At 38.2% G+C, this 22276-nt stretch overlaps 1 protein-coding gene across 4 annotated transcripts in view; it reads left to right on the top strand.

The window, feature by feature from the left end:
• Positions 1 to 22276, top strand: part of ATP8B4 (ATPase phospholipid transporting 8B4 (putative)) — a 258761-nt gene that overhangs the window by 70787 nt on the left and 165698 nt on the right. For all 4 annotated transcript variants that reach the window (XM_079914504.1, XM_079914503.1, XM_079914502.1 and 1 more), the window contains 3 exons: positions 9643 to 9756; positions 12601 to 12699; positions 15227 to 15288. In XM_079914504.1, the coding sequence (XP_079770630.1) occupies positions 9643 to 9756; positions 12601 to 12699; positions 15227 to 15288 (275 nt within the window). The remainder of the gene's footprint in view (positions 1 to 9642; positions 9757 to 12600; positions 12700 to 15226; positions 15289 to 22276) is intronic.

The following is a 22276-nucleotide window of genomic DNA, read 5'->3' as shown; positions in this document are numbered from 1 at the left end:
TTTCGAATGAAAAACAAAGAAAGGTAAAAGGGTACAGAGATTCTCCAGGTGGGGGAGCTGTCGTTCCTTGTTCCCAGTCAGCTATGAGGGTTCACATCATCTGTGACTAAGTCACAACAGAGCCCGTAGAACAAACACATCATTGCTATACATCAGTTTAAACAGAAATGTCACAGTCCCCATTTGGCATTATCACTTTATCCCATACAATTTACTCTTTACCTATGTGGAATTCAATTTTGTAGGAGAGTTTCTTTATAATTCCTCCTACAGTTTTGAATGTCATGGTCCCAGCAGATGTTCTGTCTGTGTCTTTTAGCAAGGTACAGGCTTAACCTCTATTTTAGTTTCAACTTAGAAGGAAAATATAAAATAGAATTAGGAATATGTGATCCTTCTGGTTAACTGCTTTTTCTCCTTAGCTTTCCTCTTCCCCATTATTTTTCCAAGTCCCTTTTTTAGAAAAATGTGTTGTGACCAACAGCTCTCACAGCCTTCCTACCCAGTCCATCGCTTGGGTAGAGAACTCACTGCAAAATAGTCATCATCAGCTCACAGACAGTTTTCAGCACAATCCTATGCATCAGACCAACTAAGCTGCAAATCTTTCTCTTGACACCTCTCCTACTCTCCCACAGCTTGTTTCACAGAGCTGGATGCATTGATTCCTGGTAGATGTTAAAAATGGCGATTTAACAGATGACAGTATTTTCTTTAAATAGGTAGTAGTGATTGCTAGGAGTCAGTGTAGGTTCATTTAAAACAAGTCACATGGCAGGAGGCTCCAATCAAGATGGCAGAATAGAAGGAGGTGGAGCTCACCTCCTCCCACAAATGTATCAAAAATATATCTACATGTGGAACCATTCTCACAGAATACCTACTGAATGTGGACAGAAGATCTCAGACAGCCAGAATTGCAAGAAAGATTGCCATATAACTTGGTAGGATGAAAGAAAAAAAAAAAAAGAATCAGGATAGGACCTGTTTCTCTGGGAACGAGCTGTGAAAGAGGAGAGGTTCCCTTACCCTGGAAAGTTGCTTCACTGATGGGGAGATCAGCTGGGACAGAAGGGGAGCTTCAGAGGCCCAGAGGAGAGTGCAGCAGTGGGTTTGCAGCAGGCAGAACAGAGAAAGACCAGTATAGATGGTCTGTGCCACCTCCCTTCTGTCCCTAGCCCTAGACGCATGTCTGCTGGTGCATGCGGTGTCTGAGTGCTTAAACTCAGGCTTCAAAGGACAGACCCAGGGAAAGGATTGGGGTTGACTGCACAGAGACAGCCTGAGGTGGCTGGAGTGTGATACAGGCCGCAATCAGGGAGTATACATGGAAGGAGCCCAGGCCCACCATAGAAGTGAAGTGCCATTGTTAATGGGGGCATGAAGGGAGGAGCAGGGCCCCCACCATAGCAGTCTCACTCTTGGTGTGCTTACAGCGGGTGTGGCTCCACCTCTATGAGCTCTGGGAGAGTGCAAGAGCCAGTGGATTGCCCACAGGTGGAGGCGGGGCTGAAATCAGAGCTGATCCCCAGGGGCTGCGTGATGTAGGAAGCAGGGCTGAAATCTGAGCCCTCTCTCCATGGCTGTGTGATCCACAGATTTACACCACAACCACTGGGGCCTTTGTAAACTCAGTGCGTGCAGGATATCCTAGTGGACTACGGGTGCTCCCGTGTCTGGGTCAGGTCCGGCATTAGCAGCAGTAGGCTTTGCGGGCAGGCGTGTGTACATGGAGGTGGGGCTGTGTCTGGGCTGCTTCCATAGCTCCCATGGCAGGTCCAGGTGCATGACTACTGAGGTCCTGGTACTTGACTTTAGTGGATCTGCACCTACGGATCTGTGCTGGTGGCTTTGTGAATACAACACTGGAGGAACACCAAGGCCAACTGCCTGCATTCCCACAGTTGAGGCAGGACTGTGTACTTTGTGAGCCCACACCACACGTATCAGGTGACACCACAGAGCATACTCACTGGTGGACAATTCCAGGGGAGGAATACTCAGTGGCTTATCCCCCAGCAGAGTGCTCTAGTCCTGCCTACCTCACACCACAGCTCAGAAATGGATCTGGGGGCTTCTACTCCAATAACTGGGGAGCAGGCCCTGCCCTTGACAGGACTGTGACTGTCACAGAACAAAGAGGAGGCCCTCAATATCTATTGCAGGCTCTCATCACCACACCAGTCACACCCTCTACCGAAGAGAAAATGGCCAGCACACACTGAGGAAAGACGCAGAAGGCATCCATACTAAAAGCAGCCCACACACCAAAAATATTAGACTCATTCAAGGCTCCACAGGGATGCCCCCACATAAAAACATCTCTCCAAGACCACAGTAGATAACTTTCTCCTAAACTCATAGAGTAAGAGAAATATAAGTAAAATGACGAAGGAGAGGAACCATTCCTAATTAAAAGATCAAGAGAATTCTCCTGAAAGAACATTAAATGAAACAGACCTCTCCGGTCTAATAGACTCCAAGTTAAAAAAAGAAGTAATAAAAATACTGAAGGAATTAAGAAAGGCTGTTGACAGAAATGCAGATTATTGTAAAAAGGAACTAGAAACTGTAAAGAGGAACCAAGAAAAATTAGAAAACTCATTTGCTAAGATGAAAGCTGAGCTAAAGGCAATAAGTAGCAAACTGAATAATGAAGAAGAATGAATAAGTGATATGGAAGATGGATTAATGGAAATCACCCAATCAGAACAGCAGGCAGAAAGAAAAATGAAAAAAAGAGAGAAAGCAATATACACGGCCTATGGGATAATATAAAGCATGCCAATCTACACATAATAGGTAAGAAGAGAAGAAGAGAAGAGGGGATCAAAAATGTATTTGAAGAAATTATGGCTTAAAACTTCCCAAACCTAAAGAAGGAAACAGATATCTAGGTACCAGAAGCACAGAGAGTCCCAAACAAGATGAACCAAACAGACCCACACCAAGACATACTATAATTAAAATGGCAAAAATTAACGGGAAGATTCTAAAGGTAGCAAGAGAAAAAGAGTTAGTTACAAGGGAACCCCCAAAAGGCCAGCAGCTGATTTCTCTACAGAAATGTTGCTGGCCAGAAGGGAGTAGCAAGATATGTTTAAAGTCCTGAAAGGGAAATATCTGCAACCTAGGATACTCTACCCAGCAAGATTATCATTTAGAATAGAAGGAGAGAGAAAGAATTTCTCAGACACGCAAAAAATAAAAAGAATATAGCAGTACTAAACCTATCCTAAAAGAAATATTAAAAGGTTTTCTCTAGGTAGAAAAGAAGCAAGAATCTATAGGAAAGAGAAAATCACAATCAGAAAGTAAATCACTTAAGCCAGTACACAGATTTTTAAAATTTTTTTTTAAATTTTGTGAAAGTGATGATAACCACAATGAAGAGCAAAAGGATATACATGAAGATGTAAAAACGGCATCAAAATAATAAAATGTGGGGAGGAGAGTAAGAAAATGTAGATTTTTTTTTTTAGAATGTGTTTGAGCGCATATGACTACCAATCTAAAGCAAGTAGATATTGGAATGGGTTAACATACTTGGAAAATAAGGTAACCACAAATCAAAAGCATACAATAGGTTCACAAAAACCAAAAAGAAGAGAACACAAGCATAATACAAAAGAAAACCATCAAACCACAAAAGGAAGAACAAAAAGAAAAAGAAAGGAACAAGAATAAATACAAAACCAACTGGAAAACGAGGTTTAAAATGGCAATAAATACATATCTATCAAAAATTACCTTAAATGTCAATGGACTAAATGCTCCAATCAAAAGATATAGAGTGGCAGATTGGATTGAAAAAACATAAGTCTACAATATGCTGCCTACAAGAGACCTATTTTAGGGCAAATAACACACATAGATTGAAAGTGAGGGGACAGAAAAAGGTATTTCATGCAAATGGAAATGACAAGAAAGCAGGGGTAGCAATACTTGTATCAGACAAAATAGACTTTAAAACAAAGGCCATAAAGAAAGATAAAGAAGGACACTATATAATGGTAGAAGGATCAATATAAGAAGAGAATTTACATGTGTTAACATATATGCACATAATATAGGAGCACTCAAATACATAAAACAAATACTAACATGTGTAAAGGGAGAAATTGATGAGAATGCAATAATAGTAGGAGGCTTTAACACCCCACTCACATCAATGGACAGATCTTCCAGACAAAAAGTCAATAAGGCAACAGAGATCCTAAATAATATAATAGAACAGTTAGACTTAATCGATATTTTCATGATATTACTTCCAAAAATAATGGAATATACATTCTTTTCAAGTGCACATGGAACATTCTCTAGGATTGACCACATACTAGGACACAAAACAAGCCTCAACAAATTTAGGAGGAGAGAAATTATCTCAAGTATGTTTCCTGACCACAATGGCATAAAACTAGAAATCAACCACAGAAAGAGAAATGAGAAAAAAATGATTACATGGAGATTCAACAACATGCTACTAAAAAAACACAATGAGTCAATGATGAAATCAAAGAGGAATTTAAAAAATACCTTGAGACAAATGGCAATGAAAGCACAACCATACAAAATCTGTGGGGTGCAGCAAAAGCAGTTCTAAGAGGGAAGTTCATAGTGATACAGGCCTTCCTCCAGAAATAAGGAAAGTCTGAGATAAACGACCTAACTTACCACCTAAAAGAATTAGGAAAAGAACAAACAAAACCTAAAGTTAGCAGAAAGAAGGAGATAATAAAGATCAGAGAGGAAATAAATAAAATAGAGATTAAAAAAAACAGTAGAAAAAAATTGATAAAACAAAGAGCTGGTTCTTTAAAGGGGTAAAAAATTGACAAACTTCTGGCCAAGTTCACCAAGAAGAAAAGAGAGAAGACCCAAATAAACAAAAGAAGAAAGGAAAGAGGAGAAATAAAAACCAATTCTGCAGGAAAAAATAAAAACTTTAAGAGAATACTATGAACAATTATATGCCAACAAACTGGACACCCTAGAAGAAATGGACAACTTTCTAGAAATATACAGCCCACCAGAATTGAATCAAGAAGAAATAGATAATTTGAACAGACCCATCACTAGAAGTGAAATGGAATCTGTAATTAAAAAAAAAAAAAAACTCATGGCAAGCAAAAGTTCAGCACCAGAGGGCTTCACTGGGGAATTCTACCAAGCATGCAATGAAGAAATTATATTGATCATTATCAAACTCTTCCAAAAGAGTAAAGAGGTGGGAGCACTCCCAAAGTCATTCTATGAAGCCACCATCACCCTGATACCAAAACTAGACAAAGACACTACCAAAAAAGAAAATTACAGACCAATATCTTTGATGAATAAAGATGTAAAAATTCTCAACAAAATATTAGCAAACTGAATCCAACTACACATAAAAAAGATCATACACCATCATCAAGTTGGATTCATCCCAGGGTAACAAGGATGGTTCAACATATGCAAATCAATCAATGTGATATACCACATCCACAAAAGGAAAGACAAAAACCATATGATCATCTCAATAGATGCAGAAAAAGCATTTGATAAAATTTGACATCCATTCACAATAAAAACTCTTACCAAAGTGTGTATAGAGGGAACATATCTCAACATAATAAAAATTATTTATGACAAACTCACAGCCAAATTAATATTCAATGGTGAAAAGCTAAAAGCCTTCCTGCTAAAATCTGGAACAAGACAAGGATGTCTACCCTCACTTAACATAGTATTGGAAGTCCTAGCTACAGCAATCAGACAAGAAAAAGAAATTAAAGGTATTCAAACTGGTAGAGAAGAGGTAAAACTGTCATTATAAGCAGATGACACGATACTGTATATGGAAAACCCTAAAGACTCCACACAAAAAACTACTAGAACTGATAAACAAATTCAGCAAGGTAGCAGGATACAAGATTAACATACAGAAATTGGTTACATTTCCTTACACTAACAATGAAATATCAGAAAGGGAATGCAAAAAAAAAGTCCTTTTTAAAATCACATAAAATAAAATACTTAGGGATAAACCTCACCAGGGAGCTGAAAGACATATGCTGAGAACTATAAAACATTGATAAAGGAAATTGAAGATGATTCAAGAAATGGAAAGATATCCCAGGCTCTTGGATTGGAAGAATTAATATTGTTAAAATGGCCATACTACCCAAAGCAATCTACAGATTTAATGTGATCCCTGTCAAATTACCCATGAGATTTTTCACAGAACAAATAATCCTAAAATTTATGTGGAACCCAATTCTGGGTCATAAAAGACCCAGAAGTGCCAAAGCAATTCTGAGGCAAAAGAACAAAGCAGGAGGAATAACCCTCCCAGACTTCAGACAATAGTACAAAACTACAGTCATCAAAACCACATGGTATTTGCACGAAAACAGACATATGGATCAATGAAATAAAATAGAGAGCCCATAAATAAACCCACACACCTATAGTCAATCAATCTTTGACAAAGGAGGTGTGAATATACAATGGAGAAAAGAGTCTGTTCAGCATGTGGTGTTGGGAAAGGTGGACAGCTACATGTAAATCAATGAAGTTATAACACACCCTCACACCACACACAAAAATTAACTCAAGATGGCTTAAAGACTTAAATAGAAGATGTGACATCATAAAACTCCTAGAGGAGAACATAGGCAAAACATTCTCTGACATAAATCATACAAGTGTTTTCTTAAGTCAGTCTCCTAGGGCAATAGAAATAAAAGCAAAAATAAACAAATGGGACCTAATCAAACTTATAAGCTTTTGCACAGCAAAGGAAACCAGAAACAAAAAGAAATGACAATCTACGGACTGGAAGAAAATATTTGCAAATGATGAGACTGAAGAGAGCTTAATTTCCAAAATATACAAACAGCTCAGCCACAAAAAACAACCCAGTCAAAAAATGGGCAGAAGACCTAAATAGGCATTTCTCCAAAGACAACATACAGATGGCCAATAGGCACATGAAAAGATGCTCAACATAGCTAATTATTAGAGAGATGTAAATCAGATCTGCAATGAGGTACCACCTCACACTGGTCAGAATGGCCATCATTAAAAAGTCTACAAATAACAAGTGCTGGAGAGGTTGTGGAGAAAAGGGAACCCTCCTGCACTGTTTGTGGAAACGTAAGTTGGTGCAGCCACTATGGAAAACAAATAAACAAATGGATGTTCCTCAAAAAACTAAAAATAGAGTTGCTGTATGATCCAGCAGTCCCACTCCTGGGCATATGTCCAGACAAAACTCTAATTTGAAAAGATACATGCACCCCAATGTTCATTGAGCACTATTTACAATAGCCAAGATATGAAAGCAACCTAAATCTCCATTGACAGATGAATGGATAAAGAAGATATGGTAATATATATATATATATATATATATATATATATAAAATGGAATACTACTCAGCCATACAGAGGAATGAAATAACACCATTTGCTGCAACATGGGTGGACCTAGAGATTATCATACTAAGTGAAGTAAGTGAGAAAGAGAAAGACAAATACCATATATTACTTATATGTGGAATCTAAAATATGACACAAATGACCCTATCTACGAAACAGGAGCAGACTCACAGACATAGAGCACAGACTTGTGGTTGCCAAGGGGAACAGGGGGTGGCGGATGAATGGATTGGGAGTTTGGGGTTAGCAGGTGCAAACTATTGTGTATAGAATGGATAAACAGAAACGTCCTACTCTATAGCACAGGGAGCTATATTTAATATCCTGTAATAAACTATAATGAAAAAGAATATGAAAAAGAACATACATATAAGAATATATATATAAAGAATATATATATATATCTGAATCACTTTGCTGTATACCAGAAACTAACACAAAATTGTAAATAGAATATACTTCAGTAAAAAATAAATTAAAAAAAAATAGGTCACACAGACTAACCTCCATTTTGAAATATTAGTGGATGGAAATTCTCTGGATATGTTGATTCTGAATGTCAGTAAGATCTGTCACCCCAAATTTCTCCTGCTATCTTTGTGAATAAGGTAGAGTTAAGCCTCGTGGGAATATAGTTAGGTAGATATAAACACCTGAAAAAGATATTAACATTAATCTGTGGAGAAGTCTCTAGTAGCTTGCCATAGTCTTATTTCCTTAATTTAAAAATTGTTTTTTGGTTTTTAGCTCTGAACTTTTTAATGTATTAGTTTTATATAGCTTTGGAAGACTATATAAAAGGCATGTGTTTGAAATTTTTTGATGACATAAAGCTGGGAGGAATGTTTACTACTTTAGGATACAACACTCAAGATTAATTGTTTTCATTTGGCTTGTATAATAGGAATATATGAAAGATCATCAGTATTTGAAACAAAATCAACTGTGAATGTTTAGGAAGGGGAGCCCTGATTTGTTAGTGATTGATGAAGAAATGACCTAGAGATTTTAGTTCATCAAAACTCAATATGAGTATATATGTGGAGCCTAGAAAAATGGTACAGATGAACCAGTTTGAAGGGCAGAAATAGAGACACAGATATAGAGAACAAACGTATGGACACCAATGGGGGAAAGTGGCAGGGGGGTGTGGTGGTGTGATGAATTGGGAGATTGGGATTGACATATATACACTAATATGTATAAAATGGATAACTAATAAGAACCTGCTGTATAAAAATAAATAAATAAAATTCTAAAATTAAAAAAACCCTCAATATGAATAAACAGTGAGATTAAATGACAAAATGCTAATGAATTTTTAAGGCATATTAGTACAATAATCCAGAATGTGGAACATCAAAATTTCTTTTGTACACGGATCAGTTGAAGCAGATCTGCAGTATGTGTTTAGGTTTACTTCTGGACACCATGTTTTAAGAGAGATGCAGAGAGGTTGGGATGGATGCAGAAGAGGCTGACCTGGAAAAGATGTCCATGAAAAGTCATGGAGAATGGCTGAGGGTTTTGGGACTGTCTAGATCATAGTGGAGAAGATTTAGGGGAGTCTTCTGAGTCATCTTCAAGTATTTGAAGGTTGTCAACATGGAAAGAGCTTAGACTTGATTTAGGTGGCCCCAGGGATGGAATTTGGCATATGGCAAAATTTACAGGGAGGCAGATTTGAGTCTCTCATAATAAAGACCTTTCTAGCAATTCCCATTCTGAAATAGAAATAGGCTGCCTGGCAAGGTGATCAGTTTCCTATCAGAAAACTTTCAAAGACAGACCTAGGGGACCCTTGTCAGAGTTATGTACAGGGTCATGCTTTGGGAAGGTGAACCAGGTGATCCTTAAAGTTCCTTCTTACCTCACGAGACCCAGCATGAGCTCAGTGTCTGCATACAGTAGGTTCTCAAGAAATCGCTGCCAAATGAATGAAACATAAGAATAAAAAAAGTCAGGGGCAGACTTTTGCACTTGATAAATTTTTTAGTCATGGGTGATTTTATGGAATTGAACAGTAATTGCACGTAGTATCAGGATCATGTCATCTTGGGAAAAATGAAACCCTTGGCCCACACAGAGTTTGAAATTTCCTAGATAGTTGGCTTATCTTTCTTGCTCTGGTATAACTCATGCTCAGTCTTGTAAGTTTAGAGCTATTTGATAATGAGCAATGCTTCGCCCCAAACTAATGTGATGCTGTTTCTTTTTCAGGATAATCGTATCCACACATGCAAGTACAACATTCTCACCTTCTTGCCCATTAATTTATTTGAACAGTTTCAAAGAGTGGCAAATGTGTATTTCCTTTTCCTTCTGATTTTACAGGTAATGTTTAGGTTGTATTTCATCATCTGTTTGTTTAAAATATTCATATAACTTGAAAAAATAAGTTATTTTACTTAGCTAAATGTTCATGCTTAGAGAAAATCAGCTTTATCAGATTTTTAATTATTTAGTTATTATTGCTGTTTCTCTTCACAACGGTGGGAGGGCTAGGAATGGGTAAAAACTAGTACATTCATCATTTTAAACACTGAGGTCATTTTAAAATGCTGCCTTGTACTTTATTTGAACCAAACCAGAGCCTAATAATTACTGTTCATAGCCTCCTTCCTTTCTTTATCTCCCTATCACATTCACAGTATGGGTATTGAGAGAGTTGAAGCAAAGAGTCTAGCTGAGTAGTACTTTGTGGAACTTAATTTGGCAAATTTCATTTGCATCTAAGAACAATGATGTATTTTATATATATATATAATAAATGATGTGTGCTATATGTTATTTCACTGTGACTATTTCTGATAGTTTTGAGTGGTTACTTGGTAGTTAGAAACCTTTCTTTTTCTTCCCATTTGACTAAAATTTGAACCGAAATGAAATTTCAGCTTTTATTGATATTTTAGGAAGAAAAGGCATAAATCAAAGAATTTACATACATATAAACAGCTCATATTAGCCAGTTATTTACCTAGTATTTACTTTAGAGTGATTTAATCAGATCAAACTGGTAGATTCAGCATGTACTGGGCTATGTGTTAATTATAGAAAATAAGAAGATGGACTAGATATGTACAATCTGGATTATACCTTGAGTACTATTTTTTCTTTAATTGAATAACTACTTATTCAATAGAATAACTGTTAAGAATCTTTTGGTTGTAAGTGGTAGACATCTAAATTCACTTAATGTATTTTATGTATGACAATTCATGGGCAAACTATTCTAACAGGATGTAACTTCTGTTTTTCTATTTCCTCCATGGTTACTTTACAGGCCCTCTCTACTTGGTGATTCTTGAAAACTTTAGACTTTTATTCTCCTAGCTTCAACTCCCACGTAAAAGGGAGGCAGAGGCACAGGGGGAGAAGGGGAGAGAGGAAGAGGGAGGGGGAAGAGTAAAGAGGGAGAGGGAGAGAGAGAATGAGAATGAATCACTTTTTCTGTTGCTGCAGCAAGTCTTGGGATTAGTTGTAATTGGACCATGCTGTTACCTTCCTATCCTAAATCAATCACTGTGGCTCAGGAATTGCCTTGACCTAGATCACATGCCAAAGCCTAGGAGCCAGCTGGATGGAATCAGTCCACCAAAATTACATGTACAAAATTACAAGTAGAGGGGTGGGGTAGTTCTTTTAGAATTAAGGGTAGAGTTGAGAAGAACTGGATGCTGAACAAGAAAAAATAACAGTGAAAATATACCTTACAATTTTTGAGGAGACTTTCTTTTTCCCCCATGAATTTTGGTTTCCTCATAGAACCCTTTACACTGTTCTAGAATTTTGAGCTCATTTCTCTAATGGGTTTCTTATTTATGGCCAAAGGCTCTTGTTCAGATAGTTTTATATCTGGAAGGGATCTTTGGGATGGTTCAGTACAACCTCCTTTCTTTTATTGGTGAATAAATGAGACTTGGAGAAGTTAAGTGAGGTGTAAGGGTTTTACCATGAGTTAATGATAGAACTCAGACTAGAATCCAGCTTTTCTGCCACCCAGCCTAATATTTTTGTTGGTACTTCAGAGGCTTTTGAGGTTTGTTTTTTTTTTAAATTTTATTTGGAAGTTATTACATAAAATTACATAAAACAGCACTACAATAAATTTATTGTAGTGCTGTTTCGATGGGGCCTGATTGCCACACACTGACCATCTCCACCCATCCTTCCCTGCCTGATGGCCCCGACGTAGCTCCAAAATGAGCCCCACTTGAAAACTACCTTTGTAAGGGAGTCATGTCAACTGTCACTGTGTCTCTCTCAGATGGGTGGCTTTATAGGTACAGGTCCAAGCTTTGGAGTTAAATAGACCTAGGTTCAAGTTTTAGCAGTGTATGTTCTTGGCTTAGTTGTTTGACTTCTCAGATACTTTTTTTAAATAAAACGGAAACCCAGGGCCGTGGCATTTCCTGACTCCAGGCTGCCATTCACAGTGTATTCTATGCTGTGCACTCAGGGTGCTATTTACATGGAATGTAAGCACTCTGGGTTTGTGCAAAACACCTCTGGTACAGAATCTAACTCAAAAAACTTCTCTGAGGATCGAATGACATAATATCTAAAAGTACTTGGCACAGTGTCTGGTGCAGGGTAGGTGCTCAAAGATTCTCTCTTGGGCTTCCCTGGTGGCGCAGTGGTTGAGAGTCCGCCTGCTGATGCAGGGGACACGGCTTCGTGCCCCGGTCCGGGAAATCCCACATGCCGCGGAGTGGCGTGAGCCATGGCCGCTGAGCCTGCGCATCCGGAGCCTGTGCTCTGCAACGGGAGAGGCCACAACAGTGAGAGGCCTGCATACCGCAAAAAAAAAAAAAAAAAGATTCTCTCTTTGGGAATTGGTAAAACTGTGAAAAGTTGAAATGAGAAGCTGAGAAAAGATAGGTGACATTTATCATCCTAGAGAAAGATCATCATTTGTGAAAGATTTCAAGAAGCTTCTCAACTTGCTGTAAAAATTTAATTTTTGTCAGGCAGTCTGAAAATTGTTTCAATGATACGTCTATTCTATGTGTCTTATACCTGAGTGCAAACACTTAAATTATTGAAAAGCTGTTCCATATTTGTACAAATATCTGAATATCATTTCATTAATTTCTGTCAAGTCATAAAATTGACAAAAATTGAAAGCCATCTTTATGAAATTTAAAAGCCCTAAACTACTTGAAATATTTGTTTCAGCTGATTCCAGAAATTTCCTCCTTGACCTGGTTTACCACCATTGTACCTTTGGTCCTGGTGGTAACTATGACAGCTGTCAAAGATGCCACAGATGATTATGTAAGTATTTGCTTTTGAGCATTCCTAAGGTCTCAGTTTCAACTGTGACTTCTCAGAAGTAGAAAATAGAGATCCATTTGAAATTTTTGAATGAAGCTCTTTTGGTAAATACCATAAGAAACTCTATGGTTACTTATTTGATGATTAAAATAGATGTCATAGAGCCAGAGCCTGTTTATGATAATAGCAAGGGGGCTTCAATAACTAGACTCACACCCTCATTTTATACTTGAGGAAACTAAAGCCTGTAAGGAACTAAAGATTTTCTAATGAACATACAACCAATTAGTGGTAAGACCAGAATTGGATCGCAAACCTGCTTCCACCTAGTGAAGTATTATTTATCCTATATCTCTAGTCTTTGTCTAAGTTTTTGGAGTTGGTAGATATTAGGCATTCTCACATCCTCTGCTCATTATACCAGAAATTACAATATCAAATAACTTCAAAAGTCGGGCGACTAATGTAAATAATTAAGGTATAAGACAGCAGAGAGTTTTGAAGTCTCCATAATCCAAAGGTCATTCAAATTCAAAGATTTAAAACAAAGCCTTGGGCAAACCAAACATTCTAAATCCAGACAAGCTCTATTCTCTCCTAGGTGATTGCGTGTACCCTAGCCTCAATAGCTCTCTATTTGCCAGTGACTGACAGATTTATATCTCCTCTGAACTCATACGTGGGATTACTGTTTCTAGTCCTTCCAGACTCCATCTGTGCCAATCCCAAGACCCCTTGGCAAAGCCTGAGCATCCTGAGGCCCAGAGAGTGGGCCCCTCAGCTTTTAGGTGGTAAACTGCTTGGTCCTTTTCTGTGATGCCAGCTAGTCAATTTAGGGGACTATTTTCAGGTTAGATACAGACGTGACTAAATACTAAGTCTCTTTTTGTGTCTTCTGCAGTTAATGCTTGAATATGCTTTTACTTTTGTGATAGTATGGGCCGGTTAGTCAGGGTCTTGGCAGGAAAGACATGTCACCTTGGAACGGGGGTAGATTGGAGAAAGATTAATAATGAAGGGACTACTTAAAGGGTTGTGAGAAAAAGCACATAGGGTAGCAACAACATAGGTGGCAATGCTACTTCTAGACCTGAAGGAGCAAAAGGAGGAAGCAATTGCTGGACCTGGAGCTGTAGCTGAGGGCTACCTGTAGAGGAAGTGGCCACTGCTGACTCAGCTCAAAAGAAGCCAGGAATACATACCCCATTTTCCTCTCCTCTGGCCCCATGAGTTTCTGTCAGTACCACCTATTGGCCACGCCCGATCAATGGCCAAAGGGCAAGGATTAAATAGGTCAGCTTCCCCTGGCACAGGGCAGAGTGTAGGAGGACAGGGTGTAGGTATGGAGGAGCAGAGACTATCCACCCCTGTCAAATTATATATTCTGTCAAAATGATGTTCCCGTCTATGGCAGTGTTGGTGGAAAGAAGTTTGCATGCCAATGACGGGCTAGCTTAACTTACTCCTCTACCAGTACTATAAACTCTTTTCATGTTAACCAATGCTAAGTATCTTTATTTCCCTAGTAATATTCATTGACTTATACCTGGCAATCAGTGTAATTGTAGGCACTGAGCACAGTCTAATAGAAAGATTGGGATGAATTTGGGAGGGACGTTGAAAAAGGGAAGGGCTAATGAAAGCAATCCATATATTGTGATATTGATACAATATTATGAGTTTTTTTTAAAGGAAAGAGTCATAATCCTGATGATTATAATATATAAAATCAAGATTTCTTATCTCCTGTTCATCTGTGCATTTAGCTAATTGATTGAAATAACATCTTATCTCTACTTTAGCCTATTACTATCTGGTCTTGACAGCTCACGTAGAAAGCCTTATCTGAATGGCTGCTAATTTGTGAGTTTAGTAGAAGGCTCATAATATGTGGATTCTTCTAAGCAATATAAGATATTTTCATTACTGGAATACAAAATAAGAAATAGGATCACTTGGGCATAAAAACATAAATCCACACCAAATGTGGTTCAGTATTGTATTCTGATTTTTGTTTTAAATGCTCAGTATTTCATAAGATCACTGTTAACAATTAGAATTTCTGGAGAACAAGAATACATGTTGTTACAAGTAATTGCTTGACTTCAAAGAAATCCATAAAACAGAATGAATGATGTTCCAGTAAAGTATTGAGCACATATGTGAGAGAAATGGAAGCCCCATTCCTTGTTAAAGACATCAAAATTAATGTATGGTTTTCTCTGGAACTGTGTGGCAGAGTAAAGGGCACATTGTCTTCTTCAAAGCAACTATAAATGTGTGGGAATTGGAAGAGCATGTGGCTAGACTTGTTGCATTGGTGACACCTAGAATGAAGTTTAGTGGGAAGGGTCTTGATTCAGATTTAGAGCATGTGGAGCTGGGTCCAAGGTAAGCATAAGTCATGCTCATTTTAGACTGATGGTGATGTTGTCCAAGCAGATGAACTCAAAGTATTTTCAGTGTCACTATTTGTGCTGAAAAAGTATGATTTAATGTGTTTTTTCACAAACACTTTGATTTTCAGTTTCGCCACAAGAGTGATAATCAAGTGAATAATCGGCAATCTGAAGTGCTCATTGACAGCAAGTAAGAAATATATTCTTTATGCTATTTTTAAGATGTCTGGTCACAAAACAGGTCTTGACAATTGGTGGCTTTCTCATTTAATTGAATATATGTTTCTTTCCCCCTTTAACTTTTTTTTTTAATGTATTTATTTGCTTTTACTTTTGGCTGTGTTGGGTCTTTGTTGCTGTGTGCGGGCTTTCTCTAGTTGCGGCGAGCAGGGGCTACTCTTAGTTACCGTGCACAGGCTTCTCATTGTCATGACTTCTCTTGTTGCGGAACAGGGGCTCTAGGCGTGTGGGCTTCAGTAGTTGTGGCTCACAGGCTGTAGAGCGCAGGCTTAGTAGTTGTGGCGCATGGCTTAGTTGCGCTGCAGCATGTGGGATCTTCCCGGGCCAGGGATCAAACCTGTGTCCCCTGCATTGTCAGGCAGATTCTTAACCACTGCACCTCTGGGGAAGCCCCTCCCCCTTTAACTTATTACAAATTACAGTGTAAGTCCTTTGTATCTTCATGGCTCTTTTTTAAGTTCAGCAAATGTTTGTGCTACCCACTCAACTTTTACTTCAAATTCCTTTGGAGTTTCCTTTGTGGAACACAGACATATTATTGTTACTTTTCATTTCTAGATCTAATACTATTTAGAACTGGCACACATGTGATGTTTGTAGCAGATGTTTAATGTATTTGAATTCTTTGCTTTGGTAATTTCTGGGAATATTGCTAGAGAGACTTCAACACATATCAAGTGATAGTGATAAGCATTTTTTATTAACTTGATAGTTGAGTTTAGAATGAATTATCCACCATAACACAGATCTTGAATTGCTGTTAAATTCATCCATCTATAAAGAAATGTACACAGGAATGGTTCTTGAATCTGAAATGGTTTAAAATGTGTATTTATACACAAACAACAGCAAAAACACCTCCAGAAAACTTAACAAAAAGGGAAATTACAAACCTTCATTCCATGTTTCTTAGTCTCTTTCTTTGTCCCTTTTTTTTAACATGTGACAAAGTAAATTTGTAACATTGTACTTTAATCTGGCAGTCAATCACATCTGCTGGTGATTTTGAAGCATTTGGATACTGTGAAGAATGTAATTTTTAGAGGGAATATCATAAAACATATTAGTCACATGAGATGGAAAATTCCAAGAAATGGATATCAAGAGGGGCTAGGTAGTCTAGACAATGACTGGTAGGATTAAAGTAATTAATCTTCTGCAACTAAAACATTGACTGATTATTAATAATGTAATGAATACATGTAGTTTTCCTTTATTGGATTATTTTAGAAAATGGCATTAAATGCACAGTGAAAAAAAATGATCTCAATCTAAAACCACAGTTGTAGAAACACAGCCTCTGAAAGTGTGATCTTGACGTGACATGGATAAGCCATAAAGATGCCTGGAACCATGTGGTTCATTTCCAATGTCAGCAGGTTTTGAATTGTTGCCACTATAGCATGGTGTTTAAAAGTATGGGTTTTGCGCTCAGGGAGACTTGAGTTTAGTCCTGACCCTGAATAATTCTATGGTCTTGAGCAAGTTCTTGAGAAGTGGTGACTCTTTGTAAGCTAACGTAGTGTGTGACTTTGAGAAGAACTGTTGCCTATCCTGATTTTCTCAAGCTTTGCAGTTCTGACTGGGAATTACATCTGACAATATGATCTGACTAATTCCCCAGGGAACATTTGATAATCAGTCTCATTACTTTGAAGTACCATCTCTCATGAAGTATGTTAAAAATATGTACAATTACATAATGAATTTGAACTAATAGCCTGAACATATCTTTTAATGCCTCTCAAATTACCAGTTAAATTTTGTGACAATATTTGGGCAGTGATAGATATTGACACCTCTACCTGGAGGCCATGGGAGTATCCAGTAACTTAGATATTCAGAAACTTGATGATTGTATGTGTCCCACACATGCTAGCTATCATTGTCATTATAATTAGAAGTAGCATTGGTCTTACTTTCTTGTGGCTTCATTTAGCTTCTTGTCTATTCCTTATGAGGTAACATCTCTTTGTAATTTGACATGGGGTGATGTTTTGAAAAGTATTGTTGCTGATCCTGTGATGTTGAAGGTAGAAGCACATCATTGAGAATGGCGTGTTCTCCATTCGGTTAAAAATGGGATTCGGTTAAAAATCACACAAGATTTTCCATTTGTAAGATTACCTTCTACTGTGAGCTCCTTTAGGGCATCTCTCTTGATCATGTCTGTGTCCCTTGAGCCTAGCACAGTGTCTATGGAATTTTCAAACTGAGCAGTAACAAGTATTCTTGCTGAGAGGGCAATCTACCAGAGGAGCTTGATCTGTAAAATTTTGCTGAGTCCCATTACTAGCCAATTCCAGTGGCTGGGGTTGTGGTCTTTGCAGAATGTTCTCAGGCTATGGAGACTGGCTTTTCACTTCTTGGAATTTGAGAAGTTGGAGAAATCAAATGGGCTTAGATTTGAGATAGCCCCGGGAGCTCTGAGTCCTCTTTTGGAGCTGGTGGTCATAGAGGATGCTCTCAGCGCTCTGCACGGACCACTGCTGTCTTCCTGTGCTCACCCGCAGTTCCTGTCTGCATTATTTGCTACTTTCTTCAGAGCACTGTCCTTGGGCTATTGGAGCCAATGACCGATTGGTGCAGGAGTAAGAAAGAGCAGCACCCCTGCCTCAAGTTGGACAAGCTCTGAGGTGCAGTTAGCACCCCAAGCGCCTGTTGAGATCAGGCTGAGGATGGGACTTTGCCTGCAGTCATACCCTCGCATGGCTTCTTCCCCTTCCATGTGTTGCTTCTCATCTTCCTTACCAGCTTCTCCCAGAAGTGATTTCCTAAAGAACCCTTTACATATGAATCCTCATCTCAGGATCTGCTTTTAGGGAAGTTGCTCTAAGACAGTAGTTAATGCATACTTAATCCCATGGCAATGTTAATGGAAAATGTTAGGAAAGTGCTTTGGGTCTATGCTAGACACCAATGGGTCATGATGCACAGATAAAGTAAAAAGCCTGGAGGAGATCAGAGGCATCCAGATGTTGCTGGATGTGGGTATCACACTGGGCTGGGCACTGCTAAGTACTGTGGCTTCCCTGTGTTCTCTGGCAGAGGGCTTCTGGACTTGAGGTTCATGCTAGGGCAGGAGCCTTCACTGGCTTGTCCTGGAGGGAGGGAAGGCATGGTCAGCTTCGGGGAGGAGATTCCTGAGGGAAAGGGGGTACGATGAAAGCACCAGTCAGGAAACCTGGTCTGTGTAAGTGATCGATGTGCTACTCTGGGCAATTAGTTGTCATTCTGGCCTTCAGGTCTCCCTTCTCCTGCGCTCAGAAGCAAGGAGCATGGCATTTACATTCAGATTCAACACATGTTTATTCAGCAACTACCATGCGTGGGCTCCAGTGCTTCCACATTTAACTCTCATAAAACCCCAGGGGGTAGGTGATAGTGCCTCTTTTTAGAGATGGAGAGATTAAGGCCTAGAAAAGGAATGACTTGTCCAGAGTTCCATGGCAAGTAAGAACCTAAATTAGCCTTTTACCTACTCGTGTTGTGATGTGTAAATGTAGACTTTGTGGTCTGACCACTTCTTCTCTATTTATTTTGCATTTGAAGGGCTTTGTACACAATTATAGAAATAGAAACATAATATATATATATATTTTTATCTAAATGTAATATATATGTGAATAAATATATATATCCTCACTTTTAGTGCCTGGAGCATTATTCATCTATGTTCTTAGCATTGTGCAAGCGAATGAACAATGTAAACTTAAGCCACACAATAAGTAGAGAGACAAAACTCTCCCTTTATAGCCTTCCTTTTCAAGGTTTTGTTACTTATACTCCTTTCCAGTCAGGACCAATCTTCTGTATCTACAATCTGTTAAATATGCGAAAGTGCTTAAGAAATAGGTGTTGAATTAGCCTTTGATAAAATCTTTTGGTGACTTAAGTTTTAAAACTAAGTAGAAGCGAACAATTCCAATTTCTAGAAATTACTGTGCCTGCTGTATAGGAAGTGCACACTCTCCCCCAGGCTACGAGTGCCGTCTGCTGACTGAACCTGTGGAAAACGTACCAGGAGATACTTAGTGTTTCTCTTGAGGGTTTCTCAGGTTATGCTAACATCCTGGGCCACTGGCCACCATGAGAGCACCTGGGCAGGTGAGGGGCAGTGAGAGGGAGTCTGAAAGTTCCCGCAGAGGTCATCCCATACAACACTCCTCAACGTGGGCTGCCCATTGTATCTGTGCCCCAGCCATGCCCAGAGCAAGTAAGTGAGGGGAGGGCTCTGGTGTTTTATAAAGTTTCCAAGATGATTCTACTATGCAGACACAATCGAGAACCTCTAGTCAAGGCCATCTCTTTACCTACACTTGTATCTCTATGCATGTATCTCTCAAATTTTAAAAGACATCCAAGGGAAGGAATTCCATTAATTTTTTAAAATGATAAGCATAGTTTTTCACATAAATCCTCACAAAGGAATAATTCTGTAATGCTGATTTACATTTTTTTTGTAGTAAGGCTCACATTTTTAGTCAAACACATGGCCAATCAGTAATTATTTTGCCATATTTTTCTTTCCTTCAGAAATTCAGATTTTAATTTTTCTCATTTTCATCTTTTATTTCTTTCCCCATTACATGTGTTGTCCTCAACTCTGAATCATTTTCTGACTTTCATGTATTTGTGTAACTTCCAATTTTTGTTCTGTCCCATCAGCATTTCTAGTCGTATGGATTTGGGACAAGGGAAGGAGTGTGGAGGTCTTCTGCTACCCAGCTAAGTAGCCGTTAGTCTCATGAGGCTCTTGAGTACTTGAAATGAGGCTGGTCCAAGTTCAGATGTGTTATTAAGTATATAGTATATACCAGATTTTGATGGCATAGTACCAAAAAGAGTATGTAAGGTATGTCATTAATAATTTGTTTTATGTTGATTCCATTTTGAAATTATAGTATTTTGTATACATTGGGTTAAGTCAAACATATTATTAAATTTACCTTTTGAAAAACTTGTTTAAATGTGGCTACCAGAAAATTTATTTATTTTTTAACATCTTTATTGGAGTATAATTGCTTTACAATGGTGTGTTAGTTTCTACTGTATAACAAAGTGAATCAGCTATACATATACATACATCCCTATATATCCTCCCACTTGTGTCTCCCTCCCACCTTCCCTATCCCACCCCTCTAGGTGGTCACAAAGCACTGAGCTGATCTCCCTGTGCTATGCAGCTGCTTCCCACTAGCTACCCATTTTACATTTAAGATTACCGTTATGGTCGACATTTGTGGCTGACCTTCTATTTCTATTGGATGGCACTACTTTTAGTTACAGGTGAGAGAATTGAGCCGAGAAGAAAATGAGCTCTATGCTATAAGCCTGGCCTCTGGATTCTCAGTTCAGGATTCTCTGTTTGATCTTGCTGGCTGTTGGCATAGTGGCTTTTGTCACTATGAACAAATAAAGTCAGTGTTACTTTTTCTTAGTAGTTTTTACTTCCCTAACATCTTCTGAACTTACACTTGTGCATTAGAACAATCTGAGCTCAGATGCTCTGGTGCAGTCGTCCCTCTTTCAGGCGGGATGTTTTCCCGCCTTCTCTGGATTTCAAACTGCTCTTGCCCATCAGCTTTTTGTGTAACAAATTCCACTTTATACTTTCCTGAGCTTTGGTATACTTGGCTTAAATCTCCCAGGCTCTTTCACAGAACTCTTCCCATCAATCTTCTTCAATCATTTCTCATTTGGAAACTGTGAGTATTTATAGGGAGAGACAAGGGCTTTCTTTCCTGCAGAATATTGTCTGTACTCTTCAAGTCTGGTATTCCTAGATGCTGCATAATTATGCAAACAAATATATTATTTCAGTAGATGCAAATTTTCTCTTTGTTTAATCAACTTTTCTGGTTTAAGTGATAACTCCCACTGGATATTAGTATAGAAAATTTCGTTTCATTTTTTTCTTTAGTATGTAGGGTTTTTTCCCATTATAAAAGTAGCATATGTTCATTAAGAGAAATTTGGAAAATAGGAAAAAGTAGAAGGAAGAAAATAACATTCATGCTTCCATTATCCAAAAGTAATTATTACTGTTTTCTTACATTTCCTTTCTGTCTTTTTTTTCTATGCCAAGGTTTCTAATAATTGTGTGTATATGTTTTTATCCTTCTCTTTTTACTTTTTGTTTTTTGGCTGCACCACATGGCTCGTGGGATCTTAGTTCCCTGACTAGGGGTCAAACCCCTGGCCGTCAGCAGTGAAAGCACGAGGTCTTAACCACTGGACCGCCAGGGAATTCCCGCCTTCCATTTTTACTTCACATCATATCATTACCGTTTTACAAACCTTTTTCTATTGTCTTTATATACCTAATTTTTAAGGGCTGCATTTTTAAGGGCTGCATTCCTTTGAGTTCATGTCTTATAATTCACATAACCATTTCCCTATTGCTTAATATTTAGTCTGTTTTTAATTTTAAAGTATAGTTTCTTCATCTTTCTAAATTGATAGTTACCCTTTTCCATAAGACTGGGTTTTTGTGATATATTTACAAAATCCACTGAGAATGATTACATTGAACCTGTTATTTCCTATATTAAGTAATTGGAACTTGAAGCATTATTACTCAGTCTACTGATAGCAATTTTTATCGGAAGGTTTAAGAGTGAGCAGCAACAGGTTGGGCATATTGACTAAAGCATGGAAGGTTTCACTTCCGTCACACGTGGGAGTTTCCAGAGACAAGGGTTTCATGTCAGACCACCAACCAGCAAGTTTCAAGTTTATCTTTTCTTAATCATAGCACAATATGAAAAAAAACCCCAAAATGTTCTGCTTTTAAAAATGTATTAGTGACACATGTAAATCCCCAAACATCAATAATTTGAAACAGTTTGACTATAAGTTTTATACTGCAATTACTAGCTGTATTGCACTCATCTGTAAAGTATCTGCCTCAGTTTTGGTTTGCAGAATTCCCTGAG

This window comes from Stenella coeruleoalba, assembly GCF_951394435.1.
Source record: "Stenella coeruleoalba genome assembly, chromosome: 2".
NCBI classification, from domain to species: domain Eukaryota; kingdom Metazoa; phylum Chordata; class Mammalia; order Artiodactyla; family Delphinidae; genus Stenella; species Stenella coeruleoalba.
This window is presented reverse-complemented; position numbering and strand designations above follow the sequence as displayed.